The following is a 24468-nucleotide window of genomic DNA, read 5'->3' on the forward strand; positions in this document are numbered from 1 at the left end:
TAAGAATTAGTGGTGATTGCAGTGTGTGCCACATACATCAGGTTGATCTGAAACGTGTTCTGCAGCTTCTGCTAATGGGGGGAGGTGATACAACAAGAAGTTAATGCTTGGGGTTTTATTATAAGCAAGTTCTGCCTGCCAAAGGCCACTGTTAAATTTGAGTTTCTTGGAAGTAATGTTTGGTTATTGCCTCATATTTTAACTGGATGAAAAATACTGTTCGAAAGAAGGTCTGATGTTTATTCAGCTGTAAAGAGCATTTTCTAGAACAGGGCTAAAGATAGTTCTGGAGTCATTAATACTGATGCAGTGATGCAGAAGCCTGATAATTGAATAAGATATCCTAGCTGAAATTTGATCACAAGGGTATTTTCCCTCTTCTGAAGTCAAAACAGTGGTTTATAACAGAAACTTGGTCATACTAATCTAGCAGACATTTGGATTTATGTATACCTGAGATACTAGCAATTCCTACAGCAAGATTGCTGTTCCTAACTCAAATTTTTTTAATTCTTTTTTTACTTCTCTAGATTATAAAAAAGTTCACAATGGCAATGCTGTGGAAGTTCATGAGAGTAGCTAAATATTCTAAAACAGCTTTATCACCAAAAGTAAAGGTAAGAGGAATTCCCACCCATTCAAGGCATTCTTCATCCAAGTCTGTACCTTCAGATTTTGCTGCCAGTGCACCATGCTCAAATACTGTGGAACTGCTTGGTAAAACTTATCCTCAGGATGACTACAGCAATGTCACAGAGAAGATTCTTTCCAAGGTGGGGAAGAACTTGCACAACAGAAAACATCACCCACTGTGGCTAATCAAGGAGCAGGTGAAGGACCACTTCTACAAACACTATATAGGACGGCGTGGGACTCCACTCTTTTCTGTTTATGATGGTCTTTCTCCAGTGGTTACTGTACAGCAGAATTTTGATAGTTTACTTATCCCTCAAAACCATGCCAGCAGAAGGAAAGAGGATAACTATTACTTGAATCGTGACCACATGCTAAGAGCACATACATCAGCTCATCAGTGGGACTTGATACACTCTGGCCTAGATGCCTTTCTGGCAGTGGGAGATGTCTACCGCCGAGATACAATCGATAACACCCACTACCCAGTCTTCCATCAGATGGAAGGAGTTCGGCTCTTCTCCTGTCATGAGGTAAGAATTCTCTAGTTGGGGTGACAGAGACTTTGGATAAGTTGCGTGGTCTTGTGTTTGCTGTGAGCCAAGTTCATGCACGAAAGTGTGTTACAGCAACACATGTTATGCTGTACATTGATAAAGATGGATCATGCAGTAATACTTTGAGAAAAATATAGACAGAAAATGTTGAATTTGAAAACTATAGACTTCCCCAGAAAAATATGAAGAAATGAAAAGACAATATTATTGAAAGCTAAAAAACCATAACCTGAAAGGAAACAACTTGTTCAGTTAATGATCTGCACAATTCAATTCTATTTCTGTCACAACTCTCTTCTGGTGAGATCACTTTACCAAAGACCTGTCAGATTATACTTGAAGGACTCATGGATGTGAGTTGTTACAGCTACATCCAGCGTGCAGTTTTTATTGTTGTCTTTTTTCTTCTTTTAATAGCACTGACTGTAAATGAATGTCATTTTTTAAGGTAATTTTCCATTTTTCAGCTCATCCTAAAGCTGCATTGAAGGATTCTGTTGTAGCCAATCCTTATGTGTGTGTGATGCATACGCAGTAAACTCATTAGAGTCCAGAAGCATCAGCTAAAGAGCTCTAGGTAGATGTCCAAGATTCTTAAGTTTATATATTTTGTTTGCACAGCTTGCATGTTCTGCAAATGCCTGGGTGTCATTAAGTACTCTGCTGCATCATTGATCAGTGGTAAATATAAGCCAGTTTGTTTTCCAAATAGTAATTGATTTGTATAATTTGTGTACGCTTGTAGCAATACTGCCAAATTCACATTTCTATAACTAAAACTAGCTTATTCTAATAATACTGAGATGTAGACCGTTCTTAATGTGGTTGCCAATGGGTGACAGAAGCTTGGCAGGGAAACCTGATGGGTTTGGATGCCTGAGGGAAAACCAGGGTAATCACAGAGCACTGCTTTTCTCTGTGATGGGAGGTGTTTGCACTGCCTGCACTGGTGTTTCCCACCTCATGTGGCCACTGCTTCCTCCAGTACAAACACATTCCTACCTCTGCAGGTGTTCTGTGAGCTGTGTGGTGTGGAATCCAGCCTGCAACTGCTTCTTTGGTAACCAGGAAATGGAAATCTTACAGACTTCTCCGGTCTTCTTTATTTGCTGTTCTTTTCCCATAGGCCTACTTATTAATACAATCAGAGTATATGGAAAAAATGTATAATACTATATTAAGAAAATACCATTTCTTAATGTTTTTTGTTCATGACTTTTTTTTTTAACTTGAGCAGAAATTCAGGCATTCAGATGTAAAGGTTTTATCTGCCACAAAATTATAACATCAACATTCTTGCAGGAGGAAATTTCTGTAAATTTTGGTATGATTGATCTAATTATTGAAATCCTTGTTAATGAATATACCCCTTAAGGAATTTTAATCTTAATGACAGACTATTTCTTTCTATTCTACAAATTTAATAATAGGAATAGTAGGATTTTAATAACTGGGAACAGAGTAACAGAAATGTTCAGTGTCATATTCTATCTAGAAAAATGCAATGTTTAACAATCTCATTCATTGCACTGGAAATTGCTTGTTTCTTTTTATCTTCTTTCTTTCACCAAGAAAACGATTGAAATATTGGAGAACATTAATAGCTGATGGATTTGAAATTAGCTATGTGCTGGAAAATGTATCTGTCTCTCTAAAGAATGAAAGTCCATTGGACTTTCTACATTGATAAAGAAAGAATAGTGGTGTGGTGTACAATGCGTAAAGTCTTGTTTATTGGGCAACATGCAGAAATTCTAAACCTGAGCATGATCTGAAGCATTCTTTTTTGCTTCAGTTCATGTTTAAATGTTGATAGAGCCTTGCCATATATAACACTTTTTACAGTCATAATCACAAGAGCCTCGTGGAAAAAACTGAATGTGTAATTCTGAAATTTCACTGGGGACTGTTCCTGTGTTTTATATTCTGGTTGCCTGTTCAAAATAATCCACATTTAAATAATTCCAGGAGGAACTGCCTGAGCGGAACAAAGACGAAATAGAGGTAATACTACATGAGAGAAATATTCTAATAATAATTTATTTGTACTCATGTTTAAATTGCAACCCACTGAGCAGAAATGTGTGAATGTCAAGGCCTGTTACCCTTGCTTCAGACTTTTCATTCATAATCAGGCTGCAATCTCCGGGAAGAGGAAATTTCCACAGCACCAAGGATCAGAATCTTTGGAACCGAGGGAAAAACTGTTAGCTCTTAACTACAAGTCCTGGGTACATTTCATCTTATGGCCAATAGAGTAATTTTACACGCTGTAGTCAAGACTAGGTTAAAAATCCTGCCCTGTATTCAGTATAATCTTCTTCATATCAAAGGTAAAGTCAACACAGTGGAAGTAAGAGCTGGAAAAACAAATAAGAGTTTGGCAAATTTACAGTGTTTATTCTGAGATATTTCTGAGCTGTTTGTTTCTTTGGCTTCATGATGGTTGGTTGATTATTTTTTAAAGAGAAAGTTAATCTATAATTTAAAGATGGGCAGGTAACTGATGCTTTTCTGTGGCTTTGTTTGAGTGCAGATATTAAAGTACTAAAGAAATTACATCTTCCAAACTAACTCATTGCTAAAAGTTAGAATAATTCATGCTTAAATTTCTCATAAACTTTTAAAAAGTGTCCTTGGACTGGCTATCAAAGAACATTTGAAAATCTATTTAGACATGTTTTCAATATATTTAAAAATATTTTAGGTAATTATTACCTGAATGTAATATATAAAACAGTTAGAAATGAACTAATATAAATAGTTAAAACCAGAGCCAAAAATAGCTTCCTAGATCTGCTTCAGATCTGAACATAAAATGAACTGTTTTTCTTAAACAGTACACCCAAACAGTCTTTCTTTTTTATTATCCTCCTCCAACATACCTGTTTTTCTTCTGATGGTTGTTTAGATTTTTTTCCTTTCTATGGATTATGGTTTTTTCCCTTTTTTTAGTCTTTTGGATTGGCAGTTTTGTTACTGCTGTAGTCAGATTTGAACTGGCTAACTTTCCTGGGTGGATTATAAAAGAAATTATTTCTCTGCTATGCTGTTGTCTTTGATGCAGTTCCATAATTTATGGAAAAGAGAAAAAAAATCTCAGTAAATTGCACTTTTTGCATGTCAGCCAGAAGAGGGAGCCAATATAAACCCAATGGCAGTCAATGAACAGCTTTCAGTTGATATAAAAAAATGTTTACACATCGGAAGGAGACTTCATACGGTGTTTTATAGTCTGTACTGAATTATACATAAATTTTAAGGGGAACAGATGCTAAAACATAGGAATCGCTCCTCTTATTCAGTAACTTTGTTCCAATGGAGGTCAATACCAGATTGTTTAGATGAAGAAATGCATGTTTGTGCTAGAAGTAGTAGGGATAGATCTTTATTCTCCACTGAAATGTTTATGGTGGAAACGACAACTTTTTTTTAGGATACAATGTAAAAATGGTAAATATTCCAGTTACAAAGGACTACTCCTCCAAAGCATTCTATATAAATGCAAAAAAAAAAAAAAGAAGAGTAACTTCTAGTGTTTATATCCTGAAATGTAAAGAGTCTTAATCTAGGTAATATAAAAGGAGATTTTTCTGGTTGTCATCTAAATACGTACTCCTTTCCTCATCTTCCCATGTTTGTATACCTTGACAATAATACTTTTGTATTGTTAGAAAGAAAAAAAAAGTTGCTTTTGTCCTTTTCCTTATACTTTGGGATAGGTATGAACACTTGATTGACCAATAATCTACAGGAGTTTTTTGTTTGTTTTTGGTTTTTTGTTAAATCAAGTGCTATCCTAGGTTTTCACTTGCAAAACAAGTGTCTTTAGGTTTGACTTCTCCAAAATTCTGTATGCTACTGCAGCTTTAGACACTGTGCTTCTGCTCTGACACTGTATCAAAGGACAGCTCCTTCTTGTCTTCAGTCACTTTTTTAATGCTCACATGTAAAGGAATTTAAATCAACTTATAGTGTTCCAGAGATCAGCCTCTTATATGTAGTGATTTGGAGCTTTTACAGTATGTTTGAGAATACTCGTGTATGTAACTGGGAGTCATAATAGCAATGATTAGCTGAGCACTGAGGAACAAATATTTTAGAAGGTTTAAGTGGCCAAGGAAAGGTACTCTTCTTAGCCCTCTGCGACTCATGGATAGGGTTGTGAGCAAAGCATCAGTCCCAAGGAGCCTTAGAGATGCCTCTCTTTCTCTCAAGGAGCAGTGAAGGGTGTCCAGGAGCAGAGCCACCTTGATAAGAAAAAGAGCAGCAGCATTACTTTGCTAGAATATTCTGAGGTGAATCTGTTCCTGGAGTTTGACTGAGTGGTAGGAATAGAAGGCCTGTCTAATTCAGGTGGAACTGACTTCACTTTTGCAGTTGTCTATCTTAGTTGTGCATATTGTAGTATTCAGTATTTTCCCAATTGTGGTATATAAATCATGCCATAATAAATAGATCTTCACTGGTCTGAGGACCCAAATTGTATTCTTTGTTATTTTTAGTTGAAAATTTGACAGTGAAGGACATCAGAAGGTCTGTGAAATTTTCATAGTGGTCCATGGTCTAGAAAGTTCGAAAACCACTGGTGCATCTTTTATTGCAAAGATGTTATGTAAAATATTTTTTCGAACTTTGTCTTTGTGTCATCCAGCTAAAAAAAAATAAATCCAACAATACTGTTCAGAATAAAGCAGTTAAGTCTATTCAATGTGGTATTTTAATTGTGTAGGAAAAAAAAGGGCAAAATATCTACAAGTGTATTTGGGAAATCATCATCCTGGCTAGGCTTTGCGAACAAAGATTTGGGAAGGGCTCTACACATACTTGCTACAAGTGCGCTGGTGGCTAAAAAGGCGAGTGTGAGATAGACACGTCCGGTTGCAAAAGGCACAGCAGAAAGACTCCTTAGGTGGTATCGACAGGACATGGTTCTTTCTGCGTTGTCTTTTCTCCTCGAGAGTGATCCTGCGTGCGTTCTCAAAAGAAGCAGCAGCTTTATAGATGGTGTGTCTCCAGACCTCCTGATTGGAGGCCAGAATAGACCGATGATGATAATGTATTTGGGAAGTATAAGGTGCTTAAAAGTAAAGGAATTTCTATTGCCACAGAAGCAGAAGTCTGAGTCCGATAATATATGTCTCATTATAACAGATATCTTTGTAGCAGTGTTACTTTTTCTTTATGGTTCAGAGACATCTCAATTGTTTTCCCTTTGCTTCCAGAAGCATTTTCATTAAGTAAAACAAACAACCAAACAATAGAAATAACCTTTCTTTGCTGTAATTGGAGGACTGAAAATGGAAGGATGTAGAAGTTAAGGTGAGCACCTGCAAGCTTGTGGCTTCAAGTGATTTTTGCCTTTTTCTCCCCAAACCAATTCTTGATATGCAATAAAGAGCCTTCTGTCATGAAGACAGTGGGTTGGGGTTTTTTTTGGTACCTAAAATTGCCTGGCTTGGGGTGCAGGTTTACATCTTGGAGGCTGACTGAGACTGACATTAGGTTTTCTCTTTGAGATGTCTATGAGTGGCATCATCTTCATCATTCATGATCCATTGGTTGAGTTTTGAGTTCCACAGCACTTTTAAAATGTTATGGAAATGGCTTACTCTTAGTAAGTGGATTCAGAGTGCAGCTGTTGGTTCATTTTTAGGGACATTTATCGGGGCCAGTGAGACAAAATGTATTTGGTGTGGCAAGGTCAAGTGTTGCCACATGCAGATCTTCATGTAGAGATAATCTTAAATGCTGCTTTGTCTGTGAGCATGATTTATTCATTATCTTAATCAATGCATGACTGGCAGGAGGAATACACAACTGCATTGTGGAAAGACAGAATGCCGTCCTATAAAGAGACACTTAATCTTGGATTGAATCCTAAACGTATGGATAATGAAGGAATGTGAGACCAAAAAATCTGTCAAGTGACTGAGGAGACATTGGGATCTTGATTTAAATCGCCTGTGTGACTTCTGCCCTTTGTGCCAGGCTGAGAAATACGAGAATGTGCTTTTGAGGGAGCATGGCTCCATTTGTATTTGTCCAATTAAAACCCTGCATCTTCTTGCCATTACATGTTATCAAATATCATTTTATTCTTATTATGAACTAAGTTGTGAGTAAATTTCATGCCGCATGGTTAGGTCACTTCAATTCCTTTCTTCCTGCTCCTTTGTAATGCAGCATAATTAGATATGCTGTTAAATCCTGGTAATTATTAATTTTTTTAACTTCTGCATGGTGACACAATATTCAATGTTTTGCACACTTTCACTAAAAGAAAAAGCTTCTTGTCCTTACACTAGACAGACACATAGGTGCTTGATTTATGGCTACAGGAAATTTCTTTTCTGGTAGTAGTAATGACTGACCTTATTCAATACAATAAAATACTGCATTTTAATTTAGTGTACACTGAAGGAATAAATGTACATGAAAATGTGATGTCTTGAATGTGTCAGTGTTTTATGCCAGTTTGTTTCATAATTTTTTTCTCCATTTGCTCAGATATGTGCTTGAGAAAAATTGACATCAAAAAGGAGCAACCATAGGTGATTCTTCATTTTATCCAACCTTTGACTTTCCTGGCTTTATAGAAATGTTGAAGTGTTCCTAATCCAAGAGATCTACTTAGCACAGTTCAATCACTGTAATAGTGAAATTAGTGTATAAGTTAAAGCTGTTCATATTGAATGAAAAGTGGGGATGGAAAGTGGGGAATAAATATTAATACAACTGTGAGGGATCTTTTTTTTCTCAGTATAACCCCATCCACAGCTGCACTGGAGTTGACAGGAGCTGATGGAGCCTCTATGGAGAATACCAAAGTGCATCTTGGTGCCTGCCTGTAAGGGGGGCTGTTTTCTTGCCACTGACTGTTTTTGGGGGACTTTCCAACAACTGTGTTTTCACAGCCTGTCTGAACTGGAGTAGAATCACACCTGTGCCTAAAGTGGCCCAGCCCTGTTCCATGTGCCAGAAAGTCTCTTAGTGTCACTGGTATGCTGATATTTGATTACTGAGCTGAACTTGACCATTTTCATGCCCTCAGTTTCTTCCCTTCTCCTGGGTTACTGCTTAACCAGACCCATCTCCCAGCCTGGCTCAGTACACTGCCACATGGACACTTACCCTGGCTTGGGAAAGGAGATGGTGCATATGACTAGTTTGGCAGGATGAAGACTCAGGCAGGTTAGAGGGCTGGAGTATGGCTAAATGTGTTTAATGGTTCTTGCACAAGTTTTATTTCCACATCTGATATAAACTACTAAAATAAAATCTTGCTTAAGACAGTAATTACAACATCCATGTTTCAGGAATAATACAGCAGTAAGGAAAAGTATTTCTATGTACTTGTTGATACATATGCTGTATTTTAAAGACTAGTGTCCAGACTGTTTCTTACGGTGGTCTAGGGAGCCAGTTTTAAGCTGAAGGGAGGAATGAAGGGGAAAATGAAGAAAAGAGTTTTGTGTCCAAAAATACTGCTGATAGGGAAAATAGTGAATGTACCTTCTAATGTGTAAATAGAGCGTGTTCTGGTCAAAAGGGGAAACATCTCTGTTGCCTGAAGGAAGTTTCTGGCTTACTGAGTCAGGCAGTCAATAGAAAGGAAAATAGCTACTTGTATAGGGTAGTTCAGAGCAGGAACCTAATTTAGCCACTCTGTGTTTCTCTGTGAGGAAGCCTGTGTCTCTCCATTCACCACCTGGTGAGCCTAAGACAATTATCCTCCTTGGGCTAATGCTGGCCTCTGTGAATTCCCCCTGGCTTTCAAAACCACATGCTGGATGACCAATCTGTCCTGCTGAGAGCAAATTAGTTATAGGGTGGGTGTCATCTGCTTGTTCCATCCAGGGCAGAAATAATGCCAGTAGGAAGAAGGGGGTTTAATCTTTCAGGTGCACTTGAATAAAGAATCTATTATTTAAAAGTGTAATGCCTAGTTTTGTCAAGCTGTTGCCTTTTGGTTAGTAAAGGCATTTTTGACTGATGGAGAATCGTTTTATTTGGTTTTATTTCCTTTTTTATTTGGTGTTTTCTGCAGCACACTAAGGAGATTAAGTGGAGAGGTGCTTTTTCAAGCTGCCAGCAGTCTCCTTGTGACTAGCAATAAAAAGTTAAACGCTACTGGATTTTTTTTCTATTCCTTCAATCCATTTTGCTGCTAGTTTGCATGCTGTCTAAACTCAGACTTTTCAGGCATGCTCTGTGTTTGTATGAAAAGTGCTAGAAACTTGTCTTAATTAATTATATCAAGCATTTGTAGGCTACCAGAGGTTCACTTGAACTTTCTGTTGAGAGCATTTAGTGCGCGGAAGGCATCAAACTGCAATTAAAACAACTTCTGTAGGCATCTGTGAATTGTTAAGGTTACACACTGTTCGTGGCATCTCCTGAGTAAGAGCTAGTTATGCTGGGAAGCCTAATGGGAAGAAAATCTCGGTGCATGTTTTTTCCCTCTGTGTGTGCTTGATTGACTGTGGGAAGCTGGAGGAGGAGAGGTAGGAAAGGGCACTAGAAACACTTTCACAATTGACTCTCCCTATTCTCCAGACTTTAACAGATATTTTTTTTTTTTGTACAGCTGTAAGGATTTCCAACAAAAATACTGTTTACAGTATAAAACTGCCTGCTTGTCTCCCCAGGACACAGAGCCTCCAATGATGCTGTTTAATTAGTGTTTTATTGGTCTCTCTGAGAGGATGTAGATTTGCTGGTTTGTATCTGTCTGGGTTCACCTGGCCAGAAACTTGCAGGGATATGCAGGAAACAGAAATCTTCAATTTGCAGCAGATGTGGTGGGGAGCAGCCTCTGAATAAAGAACAAGTCTGTCACATCCCAAAAGAGCTGTCCATGTGCTTTGTAATTTATCTGGAAACCCCAGCTCAAGAACACGAATCCTTAAATGCCCCATAGATAAAAATTCCTGTACACAAAAAGGATGCTGTGTATGGGAATATGCAGGAAAGTGGTAGTTCTTAAATGAGTAAACTGTTCTCAAGATGAATCAAGTGTAAGCATCTTAAGGTCTCATTAAACTGCCAGTGATTTTTTTTTTTTTTGTTTAGGTGGGTTTTTTGTTTGGTTGGTTTTGGGGTTTTTTCTTGATTTTTGGTTAGTTGGTTTTTTTATGGCTTTGTGTTTTTTTTTTTTTTATTTTTTTTAATGTTAATTTGATTATACCTTTTAAAAAGTGTTGGATGTTTTGATACTTCTTTTATATCATTCAGTTACTAAAAAAGTTGAAGCCGTGAGATATGGTTTACTTATATGGTACAGAGGACTTTGTTCTGCATGATAGCTTTCACAGTAACAGAATCAGAAAAAGAGAGATTGTTCTTTTATAAATTAATATTTTCCTGTAGCTAATCATATTATTTGAAGATACAGTATACAGAAATAAAACAAATCTAATTGTTTGAATATTTCTGTTCTTATGATGATTTATCTCTGCATTTAGTGAACAGAATTTGTATAAAATCACAGTCTTTACGTTTCTTTTTCATGGTGCAGACTTAGCAGGTAAGATTTCCACTTGAATCAGTGAAATTTCGTTTTCTGTTTTCATTTAGAAAGTCATCGATGCAAAACACTGGTATTTTTGTTCTGTTGTAGTTGTTCTCCAACATTAAAGATGGCGAAGGTTTACAGTTGTTCGAGCAAGGCCATCGCACTGCCCACAAGCAAGAGTGTCACACCATGGAGGCAGTGAGGCTGGTGGAGTTCAACCTGAAACAAGTGCTCACAAAGCTCATGACTCACATCTTTGGTGACGGTAGGTTCTCCTGGACTGCTCCAGGTGGCTGTAGTTGCTTGGGCTGTGGAGACACATTTTGCTGTATAAATACAAACAGGAGGCTTAGGGGTGATGTTGACAGTTGGAATACAGAATTTTTTAAAAAAATTATTATTTTCAAGAGGCCACACACTCCTTTCTTGGTTTTCCTAAATACCGGTGCACACAACACTGTGTTGAATCATCCATTTTTTGTGAAAATGTTCTGGTATGCAGCATGTCAGAGTAATGTAGTGGGCATGAATACAGGTGGGGACACATGCCAGACTCAACTGCGAACACTCGTCGGGCAGAAGCAGGGTGTTAGAGTAAAAGTGGCGGACCTGTCGGTGTGGGACCTGCGAGGAGAGGCACCTCTAGCTCCAGTGCAAAGCTGTGCAGGACCCCCTTTGCTTTGTCTTCATGAGCCTCCCGTGTCCCCGGAGGGACAGGGAATGGGTGCACCATCGCATCTAGGGGTGCGTGAGAGCTTGAGTGCTGCTGGGGAGGGTGCAGGGCAATTTTCACTTCTCACCAGCAGCATGGAGATGGACAGGACCAGGGAAAGGGGTATGTATGTGCACATGCTGCTTTGCTGTGTACACACACGAAGCGCCTTGAGCGTTTCCCATGTGCAAATGAATTAAACCTTTCAGCTGAGGGGAGACGGTGTTTGCTAAGTTCATGCCAAGCTGAAAAATACTTGTCTTTTGGTACTTACAGTGGGATGAGGAAAGGTAATGAATATGTATATGAATGAAATATTCTCTCCTCAGAAATACCTGCTTTCAATTTCAGGAACAGAATTTATAAATGGCCTGAGTCAAAATTGCTACATTAATGCTATTTCCTTGCAAGGAGGCTGCTATTCTGAGCTGATTCATTTTTCTGTTGAGGAAATACTGGATGGTATTAGAATGTATCTTGCCTACTTTCAAAGGTCTTTTAAGATGCTTACTGCACTTAGAGCAGTATTTCCAAGAGTGGATTGATAATGGTACCAAGTCCTATATATGATTTCTTGAATATTTTTCTGGTTTTATTCTATTCCACCTGAACAAAAATTTTTAAGTTCTTCAGTTCAGAGTTTCTTGTGGGTGTATTTTACTGAACAGTGGTCTTTTGAAACATACAAGATTAGGATCAAAGTGAGTAATAGTAAGAATGATATTTTTAGATCAACCTCAGATGCTGGGGATGTTGTTTAAAGTGAACAACTTCTAGGAGTTATTAGTGATATCTCAGGCTGCAGTTTCATCCTTCTCTAACTGTTGACAGAGGCTACACTTTAGGCTTCAACATGCTGGCAGTTCTTCTGCAGTCCACACAGTAACTAGAAAGAAATTAAAAATATATTAATAAATTATTTTAAACATACAGACTAAAAGTAGATGCCACCTTCTTACTGTAGGGATTTTCCATTTCTATACCAGCTACATTTTTCCTGAAATGCAAAGATAAGATGTAGTTAGTGATTAAAATGAAATTATATATATATATGTATATATTTGCCCCCCACATTTCATGGAAATACTTGAATATAGTATTCAGAGAGCAAACTTCATGTTAGGCATTAGGTGTATGAGATCAGTGCACTGCAAGTGTCTCAGGACACACATAAATAAATTTCTCTTTTGACTACTGTCATCTTTTAGCTTCTGTTTTACTCTTGACACAATACTTTTGATAATTTTTTTTTTGTCTCAACACCTGTAAATTTTAACTTAATCTTCAAATGTGTTTTACTATGTCTATTGCTCTTGGGAAATTTCTGTATTTTTCCTTTGTGTGGGCATTCCGTAGGACCTCATGTTCTGTTGAAAGCAAAAATTTCATTCCTTTTATACTTCACATCAGTTGTGTTCTTTACAGGCTGTGTTGTCAGCAGAATATTGTAGTGAAGTTACACATCTTTTCTAGCAGGACAGCATGACCATTGCTGCAGTGAGCTATTGAAATGTTACGTTATCACACAGTCAATGGTTACTCATAGGCAGATTGTTTAGATTGTAGATTGTTTGCTGTGCAAGTTAATTTTGCATAAACTAGCTTGTGCCCTGAAGTCCTGGAATTGGATAGTTGTGCTTCTGCAGTACGTCTCTGGGAATTTACCATGTCAGATTGATGACAGATTGAGGATCCCTGTAGGATTTCTGCAGAAAGGTCAGATCATTGACCTGACCTTTTTTTTTTTTCCAATGTTTTTCCTCTACATTGTTCTAGGTTAGTTTTCATAATATTTAATGAGACAGTTTTGCTTTACCTGACTCTTTACCTACACTTATTCCAAAAGTTTGTCTTTTTATTTCTTTCTGGCTTTGACAACAGACAAAGGAATTACTTAGATATTAGATGGAGGGGGAAAGATCTGGATCATGCAAAGAACTGTCTTAAATACTTCACAGTGTAAGACAGTTCTATTTATGAGATTTTCTAGTGGTATACCACGTCTGATTTTGCATTCTACAAGTAGTTATCTTTAGTTTCTTTCATGAGATTATGATATCAGGAAGCTATTTCAAATACTACACCTAGATATCACATTCTTAGTTTTCCTCTATTACCTCTAGGTAAGGTGTACACTTGAAATCCCGTAATTTAACTTACACCTCCATCTCCCCATACAGATTATCAGTGTAGGAATTCTGTTATATCTCATTTAAGTTACCTTGTAATAAAGCTTTCCAAGATAAACTGTCTTAGGTTTCTCTATAAAGTTAGTTAGTCCTTCTCAATTACAGTTCTTTCTGTAACCCTTCCATAGTTTGTCAAAAGCTTTCTGGAGCCTGAGAGATTCAGAAATAATCTTACTATAGCAAATAGAAAAGAATGATTGTGTGTTACTTCTGTGATTTGTTGCTTTACATGAAATGGCTCAAAATTCACTGCTGTCCCATATTTATCTACCCAGTTTCTAGGCACTGGTAAGGGGAGGCAGAAGAGTGGGTGATGCTGTGCTTTGACTGATGGCTTTGCTGCTGCTGGTTTTCACTGAACAGCCACTGGACGTCTTTTAAATCAAACATGTTGTTCTGCTCTTTCTTCTTTTTAACTCTGTTGTACTGATACCTCCTTTGAGTACATGGAGATCTGTAGGTGTAAGGAGTCTAAAAAGAAAGAAAAAAAAAATCATTTATTGAGGACATAATGGTCTGGCAAATAACTTCTGAAAAATGTGAGCTAATGTAGGTTTATGGGCAGCCAGCTCCTGCCTGCTGCAAGTGTGATGAATTATCTGCAACAACGAGGTGCAGAGTAGTTACAAATTGACGCTCACCTCAAGAGGCCGCAGTTTGATACCTTCTGTGCTTCCCAGCGCCCACCCTATGCCCCTCTCCTTTTTCTCCCATAACCTCATGTCTAAAAATAATCCTCACAGGAACAAAGAGAATTTCTGGTCAGTGAAGACCATCTGGGTCCCAGGCTTTGTTGCTTCTGTGCTGTAGTGTAGCAAGAGGCTGCTTTAATGTGTTTGTTCTTTTCTCCTTTCTTTTTCAGTGCCTTTGGTCAAGCCTTTTTCATTACGAGACTCAATTAGGCTAGCACTTGTTTAGCTTAATATCTGATAACACCATTACTCTTCAGTGCAGGCTATGACCAGTTCCTTACCTTGATTCAGTATTCAGAAATAACAATAAATATTCACTATTTCCATACTTATTGGAGATGTGACATATAAGTTGCTGTGTTGGGTTTGCATGGCAAGGTTTTGGTAGCAGGGCAGCTACAGGGATGGCTTCTGTGAGAAGCTGCCAGAATTTTCCCTCATGTACAACAGAACCAATGCCAGCCATCTCCAGGACAGACCCACTGCTGACCAAGGCTGAGCCAGTCACGAATGGTGGTAGTGCCTCTGGGATAACACATTTTAAAAGAGGGGAAAAAAACCCTGCACAAATGCAGCCAGAGAGAGGAATGCGAACATGTGCAAGAAACAGCCCTGCAGACACCAAGGTCAGTGGAGAAGGAGGGGCAGGAGGTGCTCCAGGCACCAGAGCAGAGATTTCCGTGCAGCCCGTGGAGCAGACCATGGTAAGGCAGCTGTGCCCCTGCAGCCCATGGAGGCCCATGGGGGAGAGATCCACCTGCAGGCCCTGGAGAACACCATACTGGAGCAGGTGGATGCCCAGAGAAGACTTGTGACCCCATGGGAGGACCATGATGGAGCAGACTCCTGGAAGGACCTGTGGCCCTGTGGAGAGAGGAGCCCATGCTGGAGCAGGTTTGCTGGCAGGACTTGTGACCCTGTGAGAGACCCCTGCTGGATCAGCCTGTTCCTGAAGGACTGCACCCTGTGGAAGGGGTCTGCACTGGTGCAATTCATGAAGGACTGTCTTCTGTGGGAGTGACCCCAGCTGGAGCAGGGAAAGAGCAGCAGAGAAAAGGAGTGATGAACTGACCTCAGCCCCCCTTCCCTGTTCCCACTGCTGGCAGGGACGAGGTAGAGAATTCAGGAGTGAAATTGAGCCTGAAAGAAAGGAGGGGCGGGGGGAAGGTGTTTTTAAGATTTAGTTTTTATTTCCCATTATCCTACTCTGATTTGATTGTAATAAACTAATTTCCCCAAGTCGAGTCTGGTTTGCCTGTGACTAAGCGGTGAGTGATCTCTCCCTGCCCTTATCTCAACCCAGGAGCCTTTCGTTTTGTTTTCTCTCCCTTGTCCAGCTGAGGAGGGGAGTGATAGAGTAGCTTTGGTGGGCACCTGGCATCCAGCCAGGGTCAACCCACCACAGTTACTAATGGACATGTGCCTACTGGGAGGACTCCCGTGAACACTTTTAGGCTCTGAAACGAGCGGGTGTCCTCTGGTAACACAAGTAATTTCTTTGAACTGGAGAAGTTGCTGAGTTTGTATCTAGTGGTCAGTCTCTGGTTAGATTCAGCATTGTACTCTGTGTCACGCATCTCTTGGCCTTCTAAAATTTCTTGAAAGAGATCAATTTTTGCCAGCATGTCATAGGCTGTATATGAAGAAATAAATTAGGCTTAATCAGTTAAATTATACAGTACTACAGAAAGCCTAATCTTCATAATCCTTAAGTCCTTAGTGGTCTAATTTGCTCGGTATGAGCAATGCCCTTTATTCCTTGGGAATATATTGAGCACCAAGACAATATTTCGTATCTAAATAATAAATGTACCCATTTATTCTGTGACAGTCTATAGAAATGCGGTTAGAAGGCTTAATCTTGCCGAAGGCTGAGCACCCTCAGCATTTCAGTAAAGTCTTCTAGAGCCAAAAGTCTGAAAGAACACTCGAATATAAACTACAAAGGTATTCCCAGTTGGCCATGATACTGTATGAATAAAATTATTGTGGTATATGGGATTTACTATTAATTTAGAGAACAGAATGAAGGTGAGAGTTGTTTCTTCATTGTGAATTTGTTTTGGTTTATTCAGATTTTTGTTTGTTTGCTTATTCGCATTTAAAACAAAAGCCTCTTAAGTACTAATAAGCATTAAAATGCAAAAATAAAAAAGAGCTTTAAATTCTTTTTTTATCTCTTAAAATTTATTTTAATTAAAAACAAAGAGCTGAGATATCCCTTTTTTCCCCAAATCTTCATTTCGAAGTAATAAGAGGATTAAAAAGAAACCATTATCTGAATGTTGTTATTGAACACAAAACTACTTGAATATTCAGTGTCTTTGCTACAGTTCCAAATTTTGCAAGCTAAATGAAAATATTTTATATGCGTATGGCTTTACAGTGTATGCAGGATTGTACAGCCCTAGAATTAAAAATGCCAAGATCAGGAAATTAAAAAAATGTTTTCTGCATACCATACTGTTATATACACATAACTCTTTTGATCTATGTATTTTTTTTATTGTTATGCAGGAAAAAAACCCAATAAAATGATTGCTAAAATCACAGTACAACGGTGAATGGTCTGATTGCAAATACTTCCAGTTTTCGGAGTTCTGTGTGTAAAATTATCAAAAAGCTTTTTTATCTTTCATATAATTTCCTTAGGTTAATTTTTAAGAAAGAAAAGAAAACCTAGCAGTACCAGTGTATTTATCTTTAAACCTCCCTCACCACTTGAAAGTTCATAACATCTAGAAAAGTTCCCTGTAACTATTCAGTATTTTATATTTTGGTCATGCATGTACTTTTGTTGTAGCTTATTTTTTTCAGTTTCTGTAGCCACATTTGATGTTTCAAAAGTAGTCAAAGAAAATCTAATCCTTGAGGCTACGTAAAATATTTTTATTTGAAAAACTTTCAGTATAAATCATGTGATTTGATGTTTCACATTCCTTTTATGAAATGACGCAAAAAAAGCCTGAAAATCAAACCAGGAATGTTAACAGGTACTGTCACTCAAACAACTTTTGCTGTGCCCCTTATTTTCAAAACTGGACTTGCCTGGTTCTTAATGATCCTAATACTATTAGTATTTGGCTTAACTGAAGGGAAGATGGGCTTGGGGTTAAGGCATTAGCTTACAGATTTTGCACTTCAGTTCTGTTTTGTGTTTTTGCAGTTCATGTTTCTGAGACTTCTTTCCTGACACCTAATAGCTAGAAAAAATTATTTAGTGAAACAAAGCCTCTGTAAATCATTAGAAGAACTAAGGCTCATCAAATATACTCTGCTTTTGGCAGCAGTGTAGACCTTGTCCTCTTCTGGCTCTTCTGCTCTGAGATGCCGGGAATTTCCTCACTCTACCCAGTGGCATTTGCAGAGGTGCTGAGCTGGGGAGGAGGATGGGGAGTTACCCAGTGATGCTTTTCTCTTAGACTCATCTGCTGGGTCCAGAATGCTCTGTGTGTGTTGCATACCTTAATAATGTACAACTCTGTGCATATATATTTCTATTTGAGTATATTAATATCTATTTTGAACTTTCATATATAAACCTATACAGAGAGAACAGCTCTGTATTTTAATTAGGTTCTGATTAAAATAAAATTACTTGCCTAGATAATCCATGAAATACTAAGTAAAAATTAAAGACTCAGCTAGCATTTTCCTGTAAGAAGCAGTTAGTAATTTCTTGGTGCAAAGAATAACAACAGAATTACTGACTTTCCCATGATCTTGGCTCACTTTTGTTCCATGCCAGGTGGTTGCTAGAGTTTGACAAATGATTGATTTGGTTTCAGAGGGTGCTTGAATTGCACAAAGCATTTTTCATATTAGAAAAGACATGGTCATTTTTTTCCACAGGTTTTAAGATTTATCGCCTTGCATGACTGTTGTAAATTAGTTTGTTTGCTATTTATTTTCTCTGGATTGCTGTAATTGATGTCATTAGTTGAAGGGCAAGTTTTACAGATGGTTGGAGGGATGGCCTTTTATGCATACACCCTTTAATATTTATTTATTTATTTAAACACTGCTACAGGACTACAAGTCAGATGGGTAGATTGCTACTTTCCGTTTACTCACCCTTCCTTTGAGATGGAGATCAACTTCCAAGGAGAATGGATGGAGGTCCTGGGCTGCGGGGTCATGGAGCAACAGCTTGTTAACTCAGGTACTGAAACTCCTTTCCTTCTTTGACATCTCTGTTAGCAAACATTTCCAGAGCAATCAGCTTCACAGTCTGAAATGTCCCCTTCTACCCTGGTGAGCACAGACATATCCCTCAGGTGGAACGCAGCCCTTGCATGCTGTGATTTGAGAGTAACAGCTGAGCAAGTGATCTGGAGCCTGCAAACAGAAAGCTTGCCTTTTATTTTGTACAGTAAGGAGACAGACAGATGTCAGCTTTAAAAGAGAACCTGCAAATTAGACTGTGAGGTTTGTTTTTCTTTTCCAAGAGGTGTCAAGTGCATTCATAGTTATGATTTTAAAGTATCATTAGCAAATAACATCCCCTATTATTTGGAATATCAAAGTGCTCCTGTGTCTCTAAAGTATAGAAAGAGGAATGTGCTATTTTTCATATTGCTATTTGGTCACTGGGTAAATGGTAGGTAGATTTTTGCCTTTGTTTTGTTTCCCTTCTTGATTTAGTTATTTATGTAGTTGCAAACTGCATTAAGAGCACATCATTTATTTTAATTGAAATTATTAGGCAGAAATTTCACCTGACAATTTTGCTTTCTAAAATTTATAAGTATGGAAGAAGGAGAGGAGAAATTGGTGGATTTTTTTATGTCTAAATGGAAAATTTTGTGTGCTTGCTTTTTCATTTGCTGAGAATAGGTAATTCTTCGTTAGCGTAGGACAGACTGCGTGTGTTCAGATCTTTGTCATTCAGTATCTTCCAGTACTATTTATTAAGTACAGAAGACTTTTGGAATATGATTTGAAAGCAAGTATGCTTTCAGATAGCCAAGTTAATACTCAGTTGAATTTTTTACCATTGGTTTGTTAAGCTGTTGTTGTATTTTCATATGGTCTAAATTCCTCCTGTTGAAATCCAAGTATGATAACTATGAATTACTTAATTTTGGCACCAGTTACTTGGCACAGCTTGTTTTCCTCAAAGTTCACATGTATTTTAATGTGATCATTTTCCTTTTAAAAAGATATCCTCTTCCAGAGTTTCTCTCCAATGAATTAATGATTTATGCTAATGTTCTTTCTCAGGTTATTGTTTTCATGGTGTGGTAAATATAATATAGAGCTTCTAATGAGCCTTAGAAGTGAAAGACTGCTGTGTAATATTATTTCCATCAGATGTAACAGACCACTGTCCAGGCTTTCTTCTTGAAAAGCTTTTATGTTGCTCAATTCTTAAGTTTAGGTTCTTTTAATAGATGAAAGAAGAGCTAAGCTGTGGCCTCAAAACAATGACTGTTTACATCTGTGTGTGTGTATGTGAATGGATGTACACGAAACACAAGTCCTTTCTACACCAGTTTTTTTGGTAACTTTATTATGTGGGGACTTCAATAGCACTTTCTCACCCTTGAAATTTCACATTATTAAAATGTTAACACAGATCAAGATTTGCCAAGGGAGCTTGTCATTTCACTGGGTAGTGGGAATGATCCAGTCTTCTGGACCATTCAGATTTTCCATGTTAACTGCAAACAAGGTTTGTGTTGTCTTGGTGTGTAGATGAGCAAATACTAAAGGCTGCAAGTACCATTTCCACTAAAGCCAGTCCACTTATTGATTGTTTTTTAACAGTTGTTTGCATTCAGGAAAGCCTCCTAAAACAAATAAAATTGAGTATATGGTGTTATTTACTATTTTTTAACAGTGAAAGTTGCTATTTTAAAAGAAAAACATATACCTTATGACAGTGTTTTTATATAATTGTTGAAAAAATATGAACTACTGCAAAGATGCACTGACTTGTCAGGAAAGATGTTACATGTTCCCCTAAGTCTGATGATGCTAAACTAGAGTAAGTATTCAGTATAAAGTGAACACAGAAGATAATTTTTATAATCAATTTTCACTAAGTATAAAATCTAGCTTATTGCACTGTTTAACTTCCCATTTTTGCATGCTTTGTTTTTCGTCCTAGACTATACCTAAATACATAATTTTAATAGGAGTGCTATGTATAAATTTTGATATAGGAAAAGTTATTTTTATTCTCATTAATACAGAAACTTTGCAGTATTGTAGGAAGTATTCTTAGTTTTAGGACCATGATGAGGATACAAGGAAATTTTGTGGTTCAGTAGAGCTAATTTCAATTAACAGCACCCAAGGTATTTATTTCTTTACTTCAAGAGTTTGTTACCCAAGATTTGCAAAGCTGATGTTCATCGATAGGTGCTAAAGTTCCAAGTCTATATGGAGTTCTAAGGTTCAAACCTTTGAGTACAGGCTGTTGCTTACTCGGGGGCTGTGATCACATAGTGTTGCTTAGTAACTGTGAAATTGAAAGCAGTTAGGGTGTGATCCTTTGCTGATGAAAATCAATGGCAATGTTCTCAGTGCTCAGCATTGCGGAATATGGTAGCTGGGGATGGAAGTGAGAAAATTGAACTAAAGTTTACCTCAAAACCATGAGACTAAAAACCAGATCATTTAAAACCAAACCAAACCAAAGCGCAAACACTCCCTCCCCCGCAACCAACCAAACTAAACAAAACAAAAAAAAGAATTCCTTAACTTTTTGGTAAAACTTCTCGTGATGTTTTTAACTCCTGAAGTATACCATAAAATAATGTAAGGGTGGCACACCAGATCCATCCAACGTCCAGGACATCTCTCTATCACAATGATGTTCCAAGCCAGTGCCTAAAGATGAGTAGAACAGGCATGATTATGCTGATCCTTCCCTGGTATGCTCCTTCAGCTACCTGTTTCCTGAGCTGAAAATGTTTGTTTTCAGTAGTCATTGTGGAATATTCTTCCATTTCTTTGTCAAAATGTTTTTCAAATCCTAGTAAACCTTTACTCTATGCAGTGTCTTGTAGCAAGAAGTTGCATAACTTGCATGAGGAATTACTTTGGTTTTGTTCTGACCAGCAACTTAGAGTTGCCGTTAGAGCTCTTCTCTCATGCAAGAAGAGTCAGTGAATATGTTTCCTTTTACCTTGTTTAAGCCACTCAGTATTTGTTTAGATCTCAGTTGTCACTGACCTCTTTTGAAGCCAAAGGGTGCTGGTCAGACAGTCCCTCCCTGTGTGGGAGCCTATCCATATGTTCTGATAGTCATGATCACTCCTGCCCGCATCTTCTTTAGGGTTCTTTTTTCCTTTTCTGTTAATTCTTAATATTAATTTTCCTTGTTGACCTTTAATGAGCCTTGAGTCGAAAGAGAGAGGAGGTTTTGGTATGATGACTGCTGTAGATTGTTTTTGATCACTGGCTGGTGGTTGAAGCATCCTGGCACACAGCCAGCCATTCAGCTCTGGGTGGCAGCTCAGGCTGAGGTCTCATTTCCTAAAATTCTGAATCATGAAGACTGCTGTATTTAGGCTACCAGTAAGAGGAATTGGTAAAACTTTCCTGCTGTATGTAGATTTTTCTACCTTCCACATCAGAAAGAAACACTGATATTTACAGTCTTAAAAAACAATTTTATTTTATAAATATAACACATTTAAAGTTTTTACTTGTCAGTTTGAAAGGAGTAGGGAATGGTGTAGGGGTTTGGAAAAGGAAATGTCAGCTTTCCAACTTGAATAGTAGGAGATGGCATGGCATTAGCAAGGAAATGAGCAGGCACTGGGCTTTCAGTGAGGCTATGAAGAGAGCTACTTGTCAACAGCTTACACACAGTTACAGTTTTAAAAGTTGCTGGGTAGTCCTGGTTTCCCAATTGTGTGTAATATCCTGAATTTATAGCAAAGATAGTTTTCCTAGTCTCTTGTTAATTTTGTGAGTACTTCTGATGAAGAAAAAATTCCTAACCTTGTCTAAACATCTTCCTGAATACTGTTGAACACAGCAGAAGGAGTTTGTCATAACTTCTGAAAATCACTGCTTTTGTTTTAAAAGGTTGAAGCTTATTTGTCATGAAATCTGATTCTTGAAGTATAAGTCTTTGGAATCCCCTTTAACATATCAGATGCAGGACTTATTTCCAAAATTTGAATAGTGCTTGGCCCAGGGCTGCCACCTTCAGCCAAATAGAAGTCTTAACATGTAGAACTTATTTGACTTCAATGCTGCAGTAAATAAATCTTTACTGATTTATTGAAGATCATCAAAATTGCTGTCTGATTTCTTTACTCATTTATTGAAGGACATCATTTGCTGTCTGAGGGGGGTAACAACTTTTAAGTTCTTAACTTGTCCACTCCTTCTTGGTTTTGGCAAAAGGATTATGAATTTGGATATTTCTCCATGGGCAGCAGGTTAGTAGTTAACTGAAAAATTATGTCAATGTTACTTTGCAGGCACAGAACTGGGTTTTTTTTTTTAAATTTATGAATATGTTCTTAAATCAAATATTAGTTATAGGTGAGTTAGGTTCATATATCAAGCAGCAGGGGGTGTTTTGGAGAAGGGGAAATGTAATATCTTTCATCTAGTTGTTGTTTTTTTTCCTGCTCAGCTCTTGCCTGGTAAATTACATTAAAATGTTTGAGCAGATGGTGCATGTGGCTTCAGTAGTATGCCGGCCCATGTTCTGTCTCTGCTAACAGCTCTCTGCGGGGACCTTGAAATAGTTAACGCTGTGTGTGTCTACATGGATATAGTGTATAAGGGTAAATATAATGCATTTAAAATACATTCCTCAAACTCTTCAAGGTGAAATTAAAGTTACAGAGGTATTGGTGTATTGGGCACCTGGGGCCTCCCAAGAACATGAGGTAAAGCTGTTGGATTGGCTCCTTCAAAGCGATTTAGCTATGCTGTGTAAGCTTCACAGCTCCCCATACCAAACCTCTCAGGGGTCATTTTAGGTCACTGTGTGTCTTCTATGCAACCACACTACCAAAGTACCTTGAATCTCCCGGCCTTTCCTCTGCTTATTTTCCTGAGACCATTATGAGCTAGGCAAGTGCCATCATTGGAACTGAAGTGCATGGGAAGCTGACACGCATGCACACATGCACATGCACACTGCAGACAAAGAGTTTAGCTGCCTTAGTTAAAGTTAGCTTTCTTACAGTCCTTATATACTCAAGAGAGAGAGAAAGTCTGTGTTTTGAATGTATGGGGCTCTGTAGGTCCATCTTCCGGGCAACTTCTTTCTATGTCTGGCTGCAGGGGGAGCAGAGTCTCCTAGTTTAGGCAGATACCTGAAGATTATCTCACAAAGATACAATGTCTCAGATGAAACAAAATTAAAGGGAAATTAGGAAGCATCCCCATTTTGCTGCCTTCCCAAGGATCTCAGAAGAAGCCTGTTGAAGAAACCGGAGTTGAATGCAAGCTTTATAGCTGAGCTCCTGGGTCACCTTTGTCTCTATCCATCCTAGTGATTTACATCTGCACATAAATGCTTATGTGTGTGTATGTATAAAAACCAATAGAGTGAGACAAATAAAACAAATCAATGACCAATTAAGTACAGAGTGAGACATATTTGGCTTGTTTTAGTTTTGTTGTGTGGTTTTCTACACACACACACACACACAGTGTAAATCAGAAAAACTGATTGCCACATCTGGCTAAGTTAAGAGACCTTCTGTTGAGCTGGCAGCCACTGAAATTTTTCTTTGCTTAGTCAGACATGGAGCTGGTGTGGAGTTGTGGGCTTTTATAAAAAGATATGATTGAATTTTTATCTGTATTCTGCAGCATTTCATACAGATACTCACAAATGTATGTCCATGGCACATCCAGAGATGTGTTTACCCAAGACAGTGCTGCTCAGTTTAAAAGTGAATAAGTAATTTTGCAGATAACCTGATTTTCACTAAAAATCTGTGGTGATTCAGCGTGTCTGAAGGAGAGGAGCTGTGGTTGTAGTCACCTGGGTGGCTGTCAGCAAAACACTTAAGCAAAAGAGTTAAGGCCCACTCACCTAAGTTGAGGGGTGTGGAGCGGCAATTAGCTGTTCTTAGCTTGTAAATTAAGGGGTAGGGAGGGGTAATTTAGCTGTTCTTAGTTGACTACCACATCTCTTGACTGTAAAGGAATCATCCATAGCAGGAGACAGTAGAAATATCAA

General features: G+C 38.0%; 1 protein-coding gene across 9 annotated transcripts in view; it reads left to right on the top strand.

Moving 5' to 3' along the window:
- Positions 1 to 24468, top strand: part of FARS2 (phenylalanyl-tRNA synthetase 2, mitochondrial) — a 240492-nt gene that overhangs the window by 56457 nt on the left and 159567 nt on the right. For 7 of the 9 annotated variants that reach the window (XM_064663603.1, XM_064663572.1, XM_064663596.1 and 4 more), the window contains 3 exons: positions 531 to 1166; positions 10813 to 10972; positions 18331 to 18462. In XM_064663603.1, the coding sequence (XP_064519673.1) occupies positions 549 to 1166; positions 10813 to 10972; positions 18331 to 18462 (910 nt within the window). In that variant the 5' untranslated portion in view covers positions 531 to 548. The remainder of the gene's footprint in view (positions 1 to 530; positions 1167 to 10812; positions 10973 to 18330; positions 18463 to 24468) is intronic. The other 2 variants (XM_064663631.1, XM_064663624.1) reach the window with 1 other exon arrangement.

Source organism: Pseudopipra pipra, chromosome 1 (assembly GCF_036250125.1).
Source record: "Pseudopipra pipra isolate bDixPip1 chromosome 1, bDixPip1.hap1, whole genome shotgun sequence".
Lineage (NCBI taxonomy): Eukaryota > Metazoa > Chordata > Aves > Passeriformes > Pipridae > Pseudopipra > Pseudopipra pipra.